This window comes from Aphelocoma coerulescens, chromosome 3, assembly GCF_041296385.1.
Source record: "Aphelocoma coerulescens isolate FSJ_1873_10779 chromosome 3, UR_Acoe_1.0, whole genome shotgun sequence".
Taxonomy (NCBI): domain Eukaryota; kingdom Metazoa; phylum Chordata; class Aves; order Passeriformes; family Corvidae; genus Aphelocoma; species Aphelocoma coerulescens.
Genome location: NC_091016.1, coordinates 54,152,768 through 54,167,815, shown reverse-complemented (window position 1 = coordinate 54,167,815; position 15,048 = coordinate 54,152,768). Strand labels below are relative to the sequence as shown.

At 34.7% G+C, this 15,048-nt stretch overlaps 1 protein-coding gene across 5 annotated transcripts in view; it reads right to left on the bottom strand.

Annotated features, from left to right (window-relative positions):
- RYR2 (ryanodine receptor 2) overlaps positions 1-15,048 on the bottom strand; it is a 392,986-nt gene that overhangs the window by 40,817 nt on the left and 337,121 nt on the right. For all 5 annotated transcript variants that reach the window (XM_069010345.1, XM_069010346.1, XM_069010347.1 and 2 more), the window contains 5 exons: positions 12,613-12,712; positions 11,644-11,723; positions 9,608-9,684; positions 8,219-8,292; positions 127-207 (listed from right to left, as the gene is read on the bottom strand). In XM_069010345.1, the coding sequence (XP_068866446.1) occupies positions 127-207; positions 8,219-8,292; positions 9,608-9,684; positions 11,644-11,723; positions 12,613-12,712 (412 nt within the window). The remainder of the gene's footprint in view (positions 1-126; positions 208-8,218; positions 8,293-9,607; positions 9,685-11,643; positions 11,724-12,612; positions 12,713-15,048) is intronic.

Genomic DNA, 15,048 nt, shown 5'->3' with positions numbered 1-15,048 from the left:
TACAGTCTAGCAGCTACTCCACCTTTCATAATATTTCATGATGGCTGCCAAACCTTCAACAATTAAGGGCTTTTATCGTCAGTTACCGTCACCTTGACTTCGCTGACTGGCAACGTGCCCACAAACCTGAATTGTGTCCTTCACAAAGCAACTGAAGGAAGCGGAAGAGGTCACAGGTGAACTCATCATCCTGCATCACCTTTTCTCCTGTAGAAAGGCCAGATGGAAGCAGGTTATCACAGTCTGCCCAATAACACCCCACAGCCCCAGAAGAAAGTCTCCATAGTTAATATTAAGAAAGAGAGAAGGGGAGCAAAAATTTATAACCACCAATCTATCTGAAGCACCTATGACTTGTGCTTGGCAGATAGTTCTTTGGTTATAAAAAAAAAATTAAATTACAAAACTTAACTTTTGATTTATAAATATGGCAGCATGAGCTTGGCAACATTTTACAAATAATCCCTGATTTACGTTCTTGTTTGACTTCACTGGGCATGGAGGCTGTGTCACAAACAAAGGTTAGGGTTGGATCAATTTGGTTCCCATTCATCACAGAAGAAGGTACTTAAAATACAGAATGAGATTTAATCAAACGAGTATGAAAATCACTCCTCAAATGAACTATTAGATTCTAAAATATTCTAAAACAACCCATGAAATTTACAGCTATATGCACTCTCAAGAACCATTTAGACTGAAATATTTGAGGATTTAGTACCTGACTGCTGCTGACACAAAGTGGACGCGTCTCCTTTGACAAAATAATGCAATATATTTATAATTAATTAAGACCAAAAGCCAAAATGCTTTACTGAATTAGGCCCTTCAGTTCATTTTTTGGTAAACAACTAATATCCAAATGAATAAAGCTTCAAACTATTTTTTCCCCACAGGAAACAATATACTAAAAAGTCCTCCATTAACACATAATTATTTCCAGTACATCAATACATTTAGTTAACTTTGTACAGGAACACGTGAAGAGGAGAAATAACCATTCACCCAGGAAAACAATCACAACTGGAGAAAACAGTTGTATGGAGAAACAGTTTTCTACAGAAAAAAGTAGAACAGCTTATGAAATGACACATGAGGACAACATTATAGGTGTTAAAACAATAAAGACCACCTATCAAAAGTAAGAAAATCCCCATATAGAACCCTGGGAAAGTATTTTGACTATGTATGCAAATGTGGAAGTCACAAAAACTTCTACGTTTTAAGAATATACATCATTTGAATATATACCGAGCACTATTTCTAGACAAGAAAAGGAGGGATATAAAAATGTAAGCAAACTGCAAAAGAGTTTGGAAGACTTATTCTTTGAGGGGTTATAATTTAGCCTCTACAAAGACAGTATGTTTAGAGTGTGAACAGGAGACCAGAAAAGTGAGTAAAGACATTAAAATTTAAAAAAACACCAGTTTGTAGATACATTAATTAAATTAACAATTACTTCCATGCTGTTCTATTGGTATAATTCTAATTCTAATATCCAAGGTTAAAGATTACTATATTACTATGATTATATTATTACTGTTTGAGCTGGATTGGCTATGATCAAGTTAATTTTCTTCATACCAGCCAGCTGAATTATAAACGGTATTTAGCATAATTTGGAATAAAAATAAACATGATCAGAAATTTAACTTTACATAAAGTCATGAGCAATTATAATTTCAAGCTAATGGATTTACCAGTCCACAGACTGTGAATTTTAAAGTTAAAAACTTCAGTACACTAGGAACAGGAATCAAAAGCATTTTGAAAACTAATATGAATATTTTAAAGTACAAAACTTCACACTTTTCTGTTGCCCTCAAGACAATGTTTGGTATTAAGGGCATGTATCACTAAGGAACATGCCAACATATTTTCTTGTAACATAGGGAAAGATAAGATGCTTTTCCTCCTAACTCTAGACGTGGACTTAGGGCAGTGACAAGCAATACCCAATTGTTTCTCCAAGAATGAGTCAAATACTGTAAGTGACATTCCATGACATTTTTCTCCACTGCAAATATAACTACGAGGCACATAGATTTTCAGTCACAGAAGACTGAAAACCCTTTCAGCTAATTAAACAGTGAAAAATAAATGACTGTTTCTGTCAGTTCTGATGAATGTATACATGAAGTATATGCCCAAGAAGGCAAAAACAGGAGGTGGCTGGGCTCTTAAAAGTATATTTTTTAAAATTACATGCAGGCTCACCCCTGCGAGAGAGTTTCATATGCTGCTGACCAAATGCCATAGTATAGAAGATTTCTCAGGATTAGTTACTTTCTTCTTTTCGATTTAACTGATCTCCTGTCATGCTCAAAGTTACATGTGGGTTCACATGCTTTGTTGAACTAGGCGCAAAAATGAGCATTACAGAAAGCCAAATATTTGGTGAAGCCTGTATTACACATGTAATGCATGTAGCTTGACTGCTGAGATGGCAGTGATTTTAGAAAATAATTCACCAGGAAACTTGCTTGGAAAAATCAAGCCCATGAAAGGCCCAACCATCTATTTCTTACCTATTAAGGCACCACTGAATCAAAGCCATTTGTATGAATAAGACTACAGAATAAGTTACAGTTTAATAGTTTTGACCTCTATTTGTCTTGCTCTCTTAGGAAATAAGATATTCCAGAACAAGAAGGAAAACCAGTCTCAAGTTAAAATATACAGATCCTGGCTTTTAGTACACTTACTGGACTTTAGGAATTTTTATTAAATAAATTACATTTTTATTACTGGAAGGGCTTGGAAGAGTCTTTTAATAAGTTCCACTGTAAATAAATCCCAACAGGAACGGAAGTTATTTCAAAATTCTTCAAAATCAGAATCACAAAATCAGTGCACAAAAGCTGAAAGGTCTGTTCCTCTTATAAATATTTTTACATTTTAAAATGAAGAAAAAAAAAACCCATCTTAAATCATCTGGCCACACTAAGATTTACAATATCCTAGCTTTCAATTTCTACACCTGATCAAAATCAGACTAGAACCAATGTTGGTATTGACAGGAATTTTAATTTTCAGATTGTACTTACTGACTGGAAGTGGTGCCTCACTGGCAACTACAGAACAGAAAAGATCCATTGCTTTCTATAAAATCCAGGAGAGCAACCTTTGCTGCTGTGCACATAAATTCATGCCAGTTCACACAAAGATTTGCAAGGAATGTACTTACAAACATACACACTACATATAGTATGATTTAGGCTGTTATGAAAAAACATTCTTTAATTTCTGTTGATATGAGATATATTCTGGCAAATATTTGCTTAGATGTTAAAATGCTGCCATTGCTCATGCTGTATGTAAATGGTATGGCTATACACACAAAGGCTTTAAGCCTGTAGCTTTTGAAAAATGGACAGTTTGTGTTTGTGATATGCAGGAATAGAAGAGGTATCATGTGTAGGAAATGAAAATAAAATTCAATGAAAAATTAAATACATGGCCTTTTTTTCACTGAAAGTGCATGTGTCAAATTTCAATAATTCTCTCCCTCTTTTCTCAATTTTATTTTTTAAATCCTCAGTGGAAAAGATCTGACTTGTATTGCTACTCAGAAACACGGGTTTGATAGCACATATTACAGAAATATTAAAATACTTTCAGCTTTCATAAGGGAACAGGGCTCCTTTATGATGGCTGTTAAGCAAGAGCAAATCTGTCCCATGATAAAGCAAGTGAATTTATTCTTATCACAAGATCCATACAGTATTGAGTTGGATTACGAGTGCTGCATGCCTTTTGACTTCTCAACAATCTAATTCAAATAAGAAATGCACTTGTTTCCTCACTGAGTGAAATTCTCTGAAGTTATTCAAGTTCCCTTTTAAATGCAAACACTGATTCAAATACAGTTTTATGAAGGTGGAAAACACCTCTCCAATGCAGGCTACAGCTGATCACACAGAATTTAAGCATCCACTTTAAGTGTGACTAGGTTGGTGAATGCCAAAAGCATATTTATTGATTCCACATTATTAACAGCTGAAAATAGCCCTGACATGAACCCACAGTACAGCTGGTTATTATATCACATGGGTACCACTCTCACTCAGATTGGTAAAAGTCCTTGAAGAGCTACTGTCTCATTCTAAAATTGTATTTTATTAAAATAAGCCTGCTGTGAACTTACAGAGAAATGAAAGAAAGCCATGATACAATATTAAAAGATTGAACATTAAAATAGAGCTTTCCTGAAAAAGGGAGAAGAAAGGTAAAATAATCTAAGTGTAAACTTAACATCTTAAATTTTGTACTTCGTATAAGTAAAACAAGTCTCTTCAAAAGAGAAAAACATCGCACTTTCAAGATTTTTGTGACTCACAGTGAAATGGCAAGGAGTATGAGTGTTAAATGAAAAACCATTGCAAAATAGTAAGTATTTCTACATGTCTTTGATTTTGAGCCCCCCTTTTTGGAAAAGGAAACAGAACAATCAAAACAAAATACATACAGAAGAAACAACATTGAGTACGCCACAAAAACAAGTAAGAAACACATTTGCTAAAGAACCATCAATGTTGTTACCAGTGGGGGTTCCAGGGTTTGGAAAGGGAAGGTAGTACCAGTCAGAGGAATATCAGGACAAGGCACTTACGATGTGGACAGCACAAAGAAACAATTGGAATAGAGCAATAAATTTCACATCCATGTAGACTCAATACAGGGCTTTCTATCTATTGCTAAGGTTGACATGGGACCAGAAACAAGCACTGCACATGAGGAAAAGTTGACTTTATTCCCATAAGTTTCAACAGTTTTTCTTTGACTTCGGGAATAATAGTTTCAGGCTTATAGGTTGCAAACTCAATGACAATTAGTCATGAATGTGCTTCTGCAGCCGATTCAGATGATATGAGAAACAGGCTAAAATGCACATTTTACATCCCATCATTTCCCTGGGAATCAGTAAAACTATCTTTAATTGAGGAGTAATTAATTACTCATAGATTAAGCATCTTTCTCAAAAAAAACCCAAAACCAAAAACAACCTGGGAGAACAATCTTTCTCATCTTTGGTACTTCCCCTGTAGTATTTACAGATGGTTATTCACAGGATTGCAGACATAAAAACTCAAATATCCTATAAAATCTATGATACTTTGAAACTGTTCACCACAGGAGTTTCCCCACAGAAACACTGGCTTGGCTTTCATAATGCTATCAGGTATTAATACAAGTACCTGTACAGCTCTTACTTAAACTGCTTTTCAAATAATTGAAAAAGGTGTGCTTCATGATACAAAACAAATATTACTTGAAGGTAGTATATTATTAACAATAATGCAACTTTGAAAATGACAGTCTTTTTTGGTTGGATTTGCTTTTTCTATTGTCTGGAATTTTCAGTAGCTGGATATTAATAAGTAAGAAAAGATGGTGTTAGCAAATATTATCCCTTTGTGCCAAGAAATCTTTGACACAGTGATTACTGTATCTTGACACTGCTACTGCTCAGTAACAAAGAAAACAAACAAAAAAAACCCTATCCTAATCACTGTGCAGAATTCTGTTAAGCTGCCAAATAGAAAATTTCCACTGAGAAAACAAATAAAACAGTAGATCATCCTCCTCCCCAACATTTGGCTAATGAAAAGACATCTGCTGTGTTTGAGTTCATTGTTTCTGCTGACTGGTATACACATTTTGTATTTTGGATTCTCTTTTCACATGGTGACATGAACATCTAATGGCAACTGCTCCTACAAAGCCCTTCCTTTACTCAAAGTAAGGAACCTTTGAGGTGTAACAACCATAACACATCAAGCAGCTTTCAGAATAAGGAAGAGTCACCTGTACCACAGTATTGATCCCTCTAAATTAGCAACGCACCACCTCTTTCTTGTATCAACTCCTGACGGCATTAGATAAACCTAGCCAGTGGCAAGTCCTCTCCTTACCAACCACCCTCAAATCCTCACTGGATCCACCACTGATTTCCTGTGCTTGCACAAATCAATGCAGCAATAAAGCCACATTCAATACACAACAAAAAGGCTACAGGAGGACTAAAGCACAAGGCTTTGTGTATGTATATATTATTGTTTTTCCTTTTAACATTCATCCATCACAAATGCTGGGCTCACTAAAGAGAAAACAAATTAAAAAGAACAGGAAAGAAAAGTATAAAAAAGCTTGTTGCTCTTACATCTACTGTGTCAGTCACTGAGCAAATCCTGAGAAATAGAGGCAGACCAAACTGGGGAGATTTTGATATGTAAACCAAGAATTTTAGAATGAAAAACTTTAATAATAACAGAAAAATCACACTAGTTTTGCAGTCTTACAGGAAAAATAATCTAGCAATATTCAGGAGCTGTACAGTGCTGACACAAAGCTAAGAGCAGGGAAAATAAGGAATAGGCAGTTGTTTTTAATAATTACCACGCTCATGGGTGATGACTGAGGAAGGGAGGACAGGACAATTAGTTCAAAGAAAAAGAAACAGGAAAAAAAGAAAAAAAAGTGAGAATTTGTTTTAGCAAATACAAAATATAGTTAGTATTGATTTGGCCAAAATTACTTCTGTACTGAAAGAGAAACATCAAATAAACGGAAAATGAAAAAAAAAAAATCCCTCAAATGAGGAAGCACAAAAATACTCAACATCAGTAGAGTCAATTATGCAGCATTTAAAGATTTGTTTATATTTGCATGCAAAATCAGTCATTTCTAGAAACAGAGGCAGAGGTCAAAAGAATAATGAGCCAATATCTTGAGAGTCTATTTCAAAATTCAACATTTTGCCTAAGTTTAGTTATGTAATAGTAGAAATATTGTCCAAAAACCAAAGTGCAGAATAATCTTCAGTAAAACATGAGAGTAATGGCCAAAATTTACATGCCAGATAGCTGCAGCAGTGCTCAATTTACAATCTTGTAACCAAATTTTATCCACATAGGTTTACTTTTTTGTTTACTCATATAAGTCTAGAAAGATTTAATCTATAATTTAAACTGTGGAAGCACTTTTGGAGAAGCAGAATTTTTGACTGGCCTTGAAGTCATTCAAACAAATGTAATACTTAATGAAAAATTATTATTTAAGCAGTTGAATATTAAAGAAATAGGCCGCATAAAAGACCTACAGGCACAACAGACAATGAGATATGCAGTGTTGCTGGTATGAATTATGATCCCTCAAATGCAATAGGGATTATACAGTCAAGCTTTTTTACCTTGCGTTTAAGATAAAAACATGTTAAAAGGTTAGGTCACTGTAGGATTTAAACATAAAAATGCACTGTAAAAAATTCTGAAGATAAGGGAAGAAAATGTGCTTTGGTAGCTCTATTAAGTATGTAAGAATGAACTAAATGTATCCAGACAATCACAGTAAGGGAGTAGTAGAATTTACTGTCAAACAGAAGAAAGAAATTAACAGTGAACTGACAACACCAAGGGTGGAAAGCCAAATACATTCAAAGTCAAAAGTAGAGTGAAAATTGTGCAATGTTTCCCCAGAGACAAACAGAAAAAAATTATTTCAAAAAAAAGCTTTCCCAGACTGTTTTCCACACAGCAGATAGATTTCCCTCAACCTCTTATATTTAACTTATGGCTTAAGTAAATTGTGTGGTTTTCAGTTCAAGAAATCAGGTGGGAACTTTTAAATTTCATTTTATGTTGAAACTGGTTGGGGACTTCTGAAATGTTTTACATGCACAAACACTGCTGTTTGTAACGGGAATATGTTTTCAATTTTGCCTGTAATGTCTTTACTTCTTCAGAATGATGAGAAAGAGCCCTCTGAGACCATTCTGAAACTCAACACATGCTAATGATTTACTGTTGAAAATGATGGATTTAGGTACACCAATTAAATAAAAACCACTTTTCGGAATCCTGTTTTAGCTTCAGCCTCTAGATATATATTTTCAGGGTTCATGGAATCATAGACTATCCTGAGTTGGAAGAGATCTTCAAGGATCTTCAAATTCTAAATCCTGGCCCCACATGGGACACCCCAAAATCACACCATGTGCCTGAGAGTGTTGTCCAAACACTGCTTGAACTCTTGCCAGGCTGGTGCTGTGACCACTTCCTGGGGGAGCCTGTTCCAGTGCCCAACCACCCTCTGGATGAAGAACCTGTTCCTTATACCTAACCTAAACCTCCCCTGGGTTCTTTCAAATTCAGTTTGCTTCTGCAAAATGTAAAAGAAAAAAGGTCATGGATAATTTCTGTTAAATCAATAGTACCTGATCCCTCTTCAGTCACCATGCCAAGGCCTTCTGCTTTGTTCTGACGTTCAAATGCATTTAGGTCAAGAACACTGCAGTGAGAAAAATTACATTTGTCCTGTGATTAATTAAATATATGCAATATTTAATTTTGTATAAGTTAAAAAGGATTTGTGATTTCATTTATGTTTACATACTAGTATTAAGAAGATACAGCCCAGGGGCTCGATATGTCTGTTACCAGATTACAACACTCAGATCAACAGCCCTAACTTGCTTTTGCCCTGAAACTGACCACAGAATTCAGCTCTTTATGACTGACCAAAAAAAGGGGGAATGTATGCATTTATGATATACATACTTATTTTTAGGTGCTATAAAGAAGCCAAGTTATTGACTATTTTTGTATTGTAGCCCAGTTCATATCAAGCAGCAAGGTCCATTAAGAAACTGTCATTATTAGCTCCACTTAGTGGTTCTCTCCCTCCACGTTCTGAAAAACTGAAGCTGCCAAAAGGGAAAACTAACCAGATTTAAGGAATATATACCTTACATATTTCATTTGTGAACCTGCAAGGTTCTGCCTTTCAGGGCTTTGCATGTCAGCTGGCCAGGGATAACTTTTGTTCATAAGCAAAAATGGTTATAAAAGTCAGGTGAATATAAAACTATTACAGCACCTCTGCTGGCAAGAAACCTCACTGATTTCAAAATAAAACTTGGCCACAGAGAGCATTAAGAAAAAAGAATACATAATGTGATACCCTGGATATAACAAGACTCAATCACCTGAGCCAGGGAGCCTCCTTTAGTCCTATGTTTTATGTTCATTAAAACATTATTTATTGATATGGTTTATTCTAGGAATTACATATAAAACATTTAAACACATATATTTATACATGAAATCAATATAAATCATAAATAAGCATGAATGGACAAAAAAGTCATAGTATCACCTCAACTTATTAAAACACGATATTCCATTCCTTTTTCTACTTCTAAGAAGTCCTATGAATAATTCTAACAAAGCTGGGTTTTCCCAAAATCTTTATGATTACTTGACATTGATCATTAACCTGATCTCTGCAGGACTACTGGATACCTCCAGAGTTAAGGATTTGCCTCTGAGGAATGCTCCTAGCTTTGGAGTTGTTTTCTGCCATATCTCAGGTAGACACAAATTCCATGAACATTTTTGAAAAGAGCTTTCTTACAAAGGTAAATACATATCACAAAGATTTTCATACCATGAGCACCACCCTGTCCTTTAACCCAAATCTTGCACATTACAATCTCCAAGTGCTGTTTGCAAGAACTCTGTAGAGGATCTTTCCAGAACTATAAATCCCACGGAATAAAATATAAATGCAAAATAATAAATTTTTCAAGTCAATACTTTCTTACCTACAGGACTGCATAAGACCAGCAAGGCTCTGAAAGAACCCCACATCCTTTTTATCTTTGAGGTAGTCAAGCATTTTCTGCAGCAAACACAAATAATTTACACAGAGAATTAATATTCATATTATGTGTTAATCTAGGTAAATTAAGACTATGTGGATTCTATGCTATTAGTGATGCTGGTGTTTGGAAATATTGCTAATATTTAAGAGTCTTGCAGAGAAAAATCCAGATATCAAAACCAAAAAGAACATTTAATGCTCATGTACTTTATAGAAAGACCATCCATTTTGGATACGCCTTCCTAAAGCATGGAAAATAAAGATAGTAACTAAAGTCAACACAGACAGAAGAATTTAGTGTTTAAAATAAACACTATCTTGCCACTACTAGGCTAAAAATTTATATTGACGCTACTGTTTCAACACCAGACTGGGCTTTTCATAATCTCTGTTTAAAATTATTTTAGCTGCAACAGCCTGTTAGAAGTAATTTGAGCATATTTTTAAATTTGTTTTAGCTTTATTATAATGTGTAATAACTATCTGAAAACAGATTGCATTAACGAGAATTTATTGACTGAACTCTATTCTAGAATGCAATGTGTTGTTGAGCAAAGACATGGGATGATACCAGAGCTCTCAGTTATGAAGAAAAACCACAATCCTAAAGCTCAATCTTAGTAGGAAAGCTACTAAAGAAGTCACGTTTTGAATGAAGTAAAATTATTTTTGCAAATAGAAAAAGTAATAGGAAAAGTAGATAAGTAACTTCCAAAATGGAGAGCACATAAGCAGACAGCATTAGCAAAACAGGAGAGTAAACCCAAGTAGACCCAAGATTACAGAACAAGAATACCCCAATCAACAACATTATACCAATCAAAGCAAAGAACTCCAGAGGATGATGATAATGACTTTTCAAAACCACTACTCCACCTCTCCCCCCACCCATAGCATTCTTCCCAAGGAAGACTGAAGAGTTGATCTTAGGACGTAAAGGAGAATTGGAAAGTTGAGCATAACACCAGAAAAAACAGGCAGAAATGAGGCAACTGAAAAACAAGAGTTCTAACTGTATTACTGATGTTTTTATAAGTATGTAATTTAGACTAGCAGCATTTTTATCAATGTAACAATACTAATAACTGTTTCCCGCATTTTTGATTTAAGACTTTGACAAATGATTTTTAAAAATAGATTGTAGGATTAAGAATTCAAATAATATTACTATGTACAGATTTCATAATTTTCCTAATTTAATATCATGGCATCACAAAGAACTGGCAGTGGTTCAAGCAGATAATTGCTGTACTACTTTTAGTCTTTCACATCAATTCTTGGCAACAACAGCTCCTGAAAAGGACATTATTTTGGTTGCATTCAGCTGCACTTTACTTGGGACCTTAATTGTTCCCAGTAGTCTGTATTCTTTAAACTGTACTACAATAATTTAGTAACAGCAGGTATAAACCCTTCTCAACTCAGGAATCTTCACCTAGTACAGAACACTGAGTGTACCCTGTATCAGTCTCTTCCCTTTAACAGTGCAGGATTCTTTTAATATATTAGGCTTGTCCACTGGGCACCAAATTATCTTCTGATAGATTAGTCATTCAGGCTTGAGTTCTCTGCTTTTATCAGCAAGACTCTCTATCGCATAAGCTAAGGACTTCTGAAGTTGTGTATCATTATTTTTGGTGAAGACCGGGGTCAGAAATTTTGCTCTACTGGCTATAGGACAATGGCAATCTCCCAAGAAAGCCCTCCCTCCCAAAGAATTCCTATAGAAGTAAATGATACAACATAAAATTTTCCCCTTATACCTGAAGTGCAAAACAAATTTCTTTTAGCCTTGTAAACAAGTAAGGAATACCCCCAAACAAGGTACTTTTCATACTATTATTCTGGGAACAAGATTAAGAGGATAAACAGTGTGTGACAAACAGTTACACTATGTAATGCGCTACTACAGTAATAATGACCATGGTACAAAGATCTATACTGACTAGAATGTGTGGAAAGAAACTAGTACCTTACCTGTTGAACAGTAGAATTTCCTCCATTTAAGATGGCAATTCCTAGCTTTAGGGTAGCTGCAACCATTGGCCCCATCTCACCTTAAAAATATTTTGAAATGTATTTTTTGATCATATATTAAATTAAGAATATTTTATTAAGTAATTTATCCATTCAATCACTTGCAAAACCGACATATTTTTCCTTAATCTCTTCATGAGCGCCTGCAGACATAGTGTAATGTATACACAATACACAGAAAAAGCAAGATAAAAGGCAGGAAGAACTGAGTTCAATGAATATATATCACATTTCAATCACTGGAGCATTCAACATTTGATATAAGGCTGGGTTCACAATAGTAAGCTAGCTTTCAAATTTAACATTGTGTCCCCTTTGCATGACCATCTAAATGTTTTTTCTGGTTTCTTTAGAAAATTAGAGTGACCCAAGCATTTAACTCTAGTAAACCAAATTTGTAATCAGGAATTTTGAAAACATCACTATTGTGGAAACAAATCACAAAAGAAAAAAAGGAAAGAATAAAACCTTAGAGTAAGATGGTTTCTAAGGGAAGAAAGCCTCATTTATGCTTCTGAAATATTTTATCAAAGTACACCAATAAAGCAGATATTTGGAGAAGGGGAAATAAAAAAAGGACTAAAGTCTACACCTACTTCAGAACTGTACACGTTCCAGAATTTGAGGGCCATTTTGCCATTCAGTGCTGCTATAGCTAAAAAGTACTTCACACCTCCTCTAAATCAGCACTAGAAAAATTAATTATAACTACAAAAGAAACAATAGTCTCATAAAATTAGTCATTTTACTTTCCTGGATTGGCTGTCAATAATTTTCGAAATTTTGAGTTCCTTTCTAAAGCAAACCTTAGAGCCAAACATCTGCATGTTTTTCCCAATAAGAAATACAATCACTTCAAAGTTCATTGGAAATAAGGTTTAAAATTTAATCTACACACCAAAGCCCTACCTTTACTCGCACTGATTGTCTGCAGAACCATCTCAGCAGCACCCCGATCATGCAGTCTGGCTTGTTGATACAGAAGTTTTTGCTTTTCCATTTCTTTTTCCTGAATAAAAATTCCAGTCATTTAAGATGAGACTATAGTTACTATCAATCCTCCAAAGGTTTTCAGTTTTCTCTTAGTATATGGGCTCTATGGCAACATCATGGACCATTTTAATACATACGATGCTATTGAACAAATAATTAACAGGTTCAAGTAATATTCTCCACTTGGTATTTTTCTTTAATATGCTTTTAGCAGTTTATCTGGAAAGAGTCATCTCAATTGTAAATCATTAGGTTAGTTCAAAGCCCATGTTCATTATATATATACTGCATGTATCAAACTTGCACTTTTGTGCTGTGTTTTTGTGCAACAGTTCATACTCTTAATAATCTTCTATAGCGTGACCATAACTTCATACTGCTCAGTATGTGGCTCTTGAGTTGCAAGTTGTTGCTGAATACCAGAGTAAAGGAAGCATCTCAGAATTTTTTCCAAAACATGTCATTACATTACAATATAGATTGCCCACCCTACTAACAGAATTATTTGATAGAATACACTGTGCTTTTATATTTTGTATTCTCTAGCGGCAACAAACAATACTGCATGGCGTTGCTTGAGCAATGGTGAAGTTTGTTTTTTGTAATTTAAACTACTATTGAAAACATAAAGAGCATAAAGAGCAAACATAAAGGCACAGTTGATTCCAGATGAGTTTCAACTTTCATCAGGTTAATTGAAGTTTGCTGGAGAATTGAGGATGACTAAGCAGTATAAGTTGCAAAATGGAAGTTGCATAGAGCCCTATGACAGCGAGTCCATCAGATGGCGTGGTAAAAAGCTTACTCAAAAGGAACATGACACAATCAGTTAGTATCATGTCCAAAAACACAACGCCCAAAACATGTATGACCTAAAAGCAGGAACAGCTGCAGCAGAAGTAGCCAGAATGACAGCTTTGCTGCCATAAACTTTCCATCCAAGTTAAGGAAAAAATACATTGGAAGATGGAAGAGGTTTAAAAAATGAAGGCTTGCTAAATAGAGGGTATGAGTAATAAATTAAAAAAGAAGAGGTAAAAAAGAGAAATATGTTTAAATGAATGAAAAAGAAACCTTTAACTCAAAAGCAAACCAACACAGACATTTATGCTGTTACCAGAGAGTTCTCGCCGAGGCTGGCAAATTTGTTTCTTAAATCTTTGATAATATCGTGCTGCGGAAACAAAATTCATCAGGGTTTTTTTTTTCACACTATTAGCTCTCCTGTGGTTAAATTGTATCTTTCTTTTTGCTTTAAATTATGTGACAGATCTAGATGGAGGCACAAAAAGGAAAAAAAAATGGCAGCGTTGCTTTGTATTTAGCCATGCTACGGTTTGAAATTTTTGCCTTCATGTTTAAACCTCTTCCTGGGAGTTCAACAAAAACAAAACAGAAACATACACGCACGCGCACACACACCACACGCACAAACCACCAGAAAACCATGACATCACAGGTTCAGTATAGCTGCTACAACAAAATATTTTCATTTGCTTCAGAAGTCATTGAAAATTGATCAGCATTTTTTTCTTAAAAACTATTTCCTATTTCTAGATACTTTTAGTTTTAGACCCAACACCCTTTCATCTTTCACTGCAAAATTTATTATTCACAAGCCTAACACCAGCTATACTACTTTCATTGTACAATATTTTTTGATAAGATTATCAAAGATTTATAAGAATGCTTACAGTGAAGACGTATCTGCATAATCTACAGACTAACTTCTTGCAATGGCATTACAGAAGAACAGTAGGAAGAGGCATTGCCAAACAGCTTAAAATGAGAGAAGTGGCATTTCCAATGGAAATCAAGATATTAGTAACAAAACAGACCAGAAAAAGAAAACCAAAACCAACTAAACAAAGCAATCCACCAACAAAAAACACCACAAGCATTTCTTTTGAAAGCAACCATTCTTTGATGATAACCCACAAAGATCATGGTTCCTTCTTCAGCTTGACAATGCATTTTCACTGTTGCTTTCTCCATGCAAAGTCAATGCATATATCTAAATATATATGTGATGGCAGCACTTAGATGAAGTGGGCCACCCATTGCCTACCAAGTATACTAAGTTAATAAAGTTATCCCGATTTCTCTAAGATGCCCTTACTGTTTACATCGCTATCTGTGCTACCAGTTTCAGCTTTTTGCACTTTATCCACTTGCTTGTCAGTTGAAGTCAAGAAAACTACCATAATAATTAGCCAATGATTTGAGTTTTCTGTCATTCACGAAACCATCACAATAACAGCAAAAATACTTCACTAAATGAAACATTTAAACTAATTAAACAGATTTAAAAAAAAAAAAACCAAAAAAAATCCCCAAAAAAACCAAAAAGAA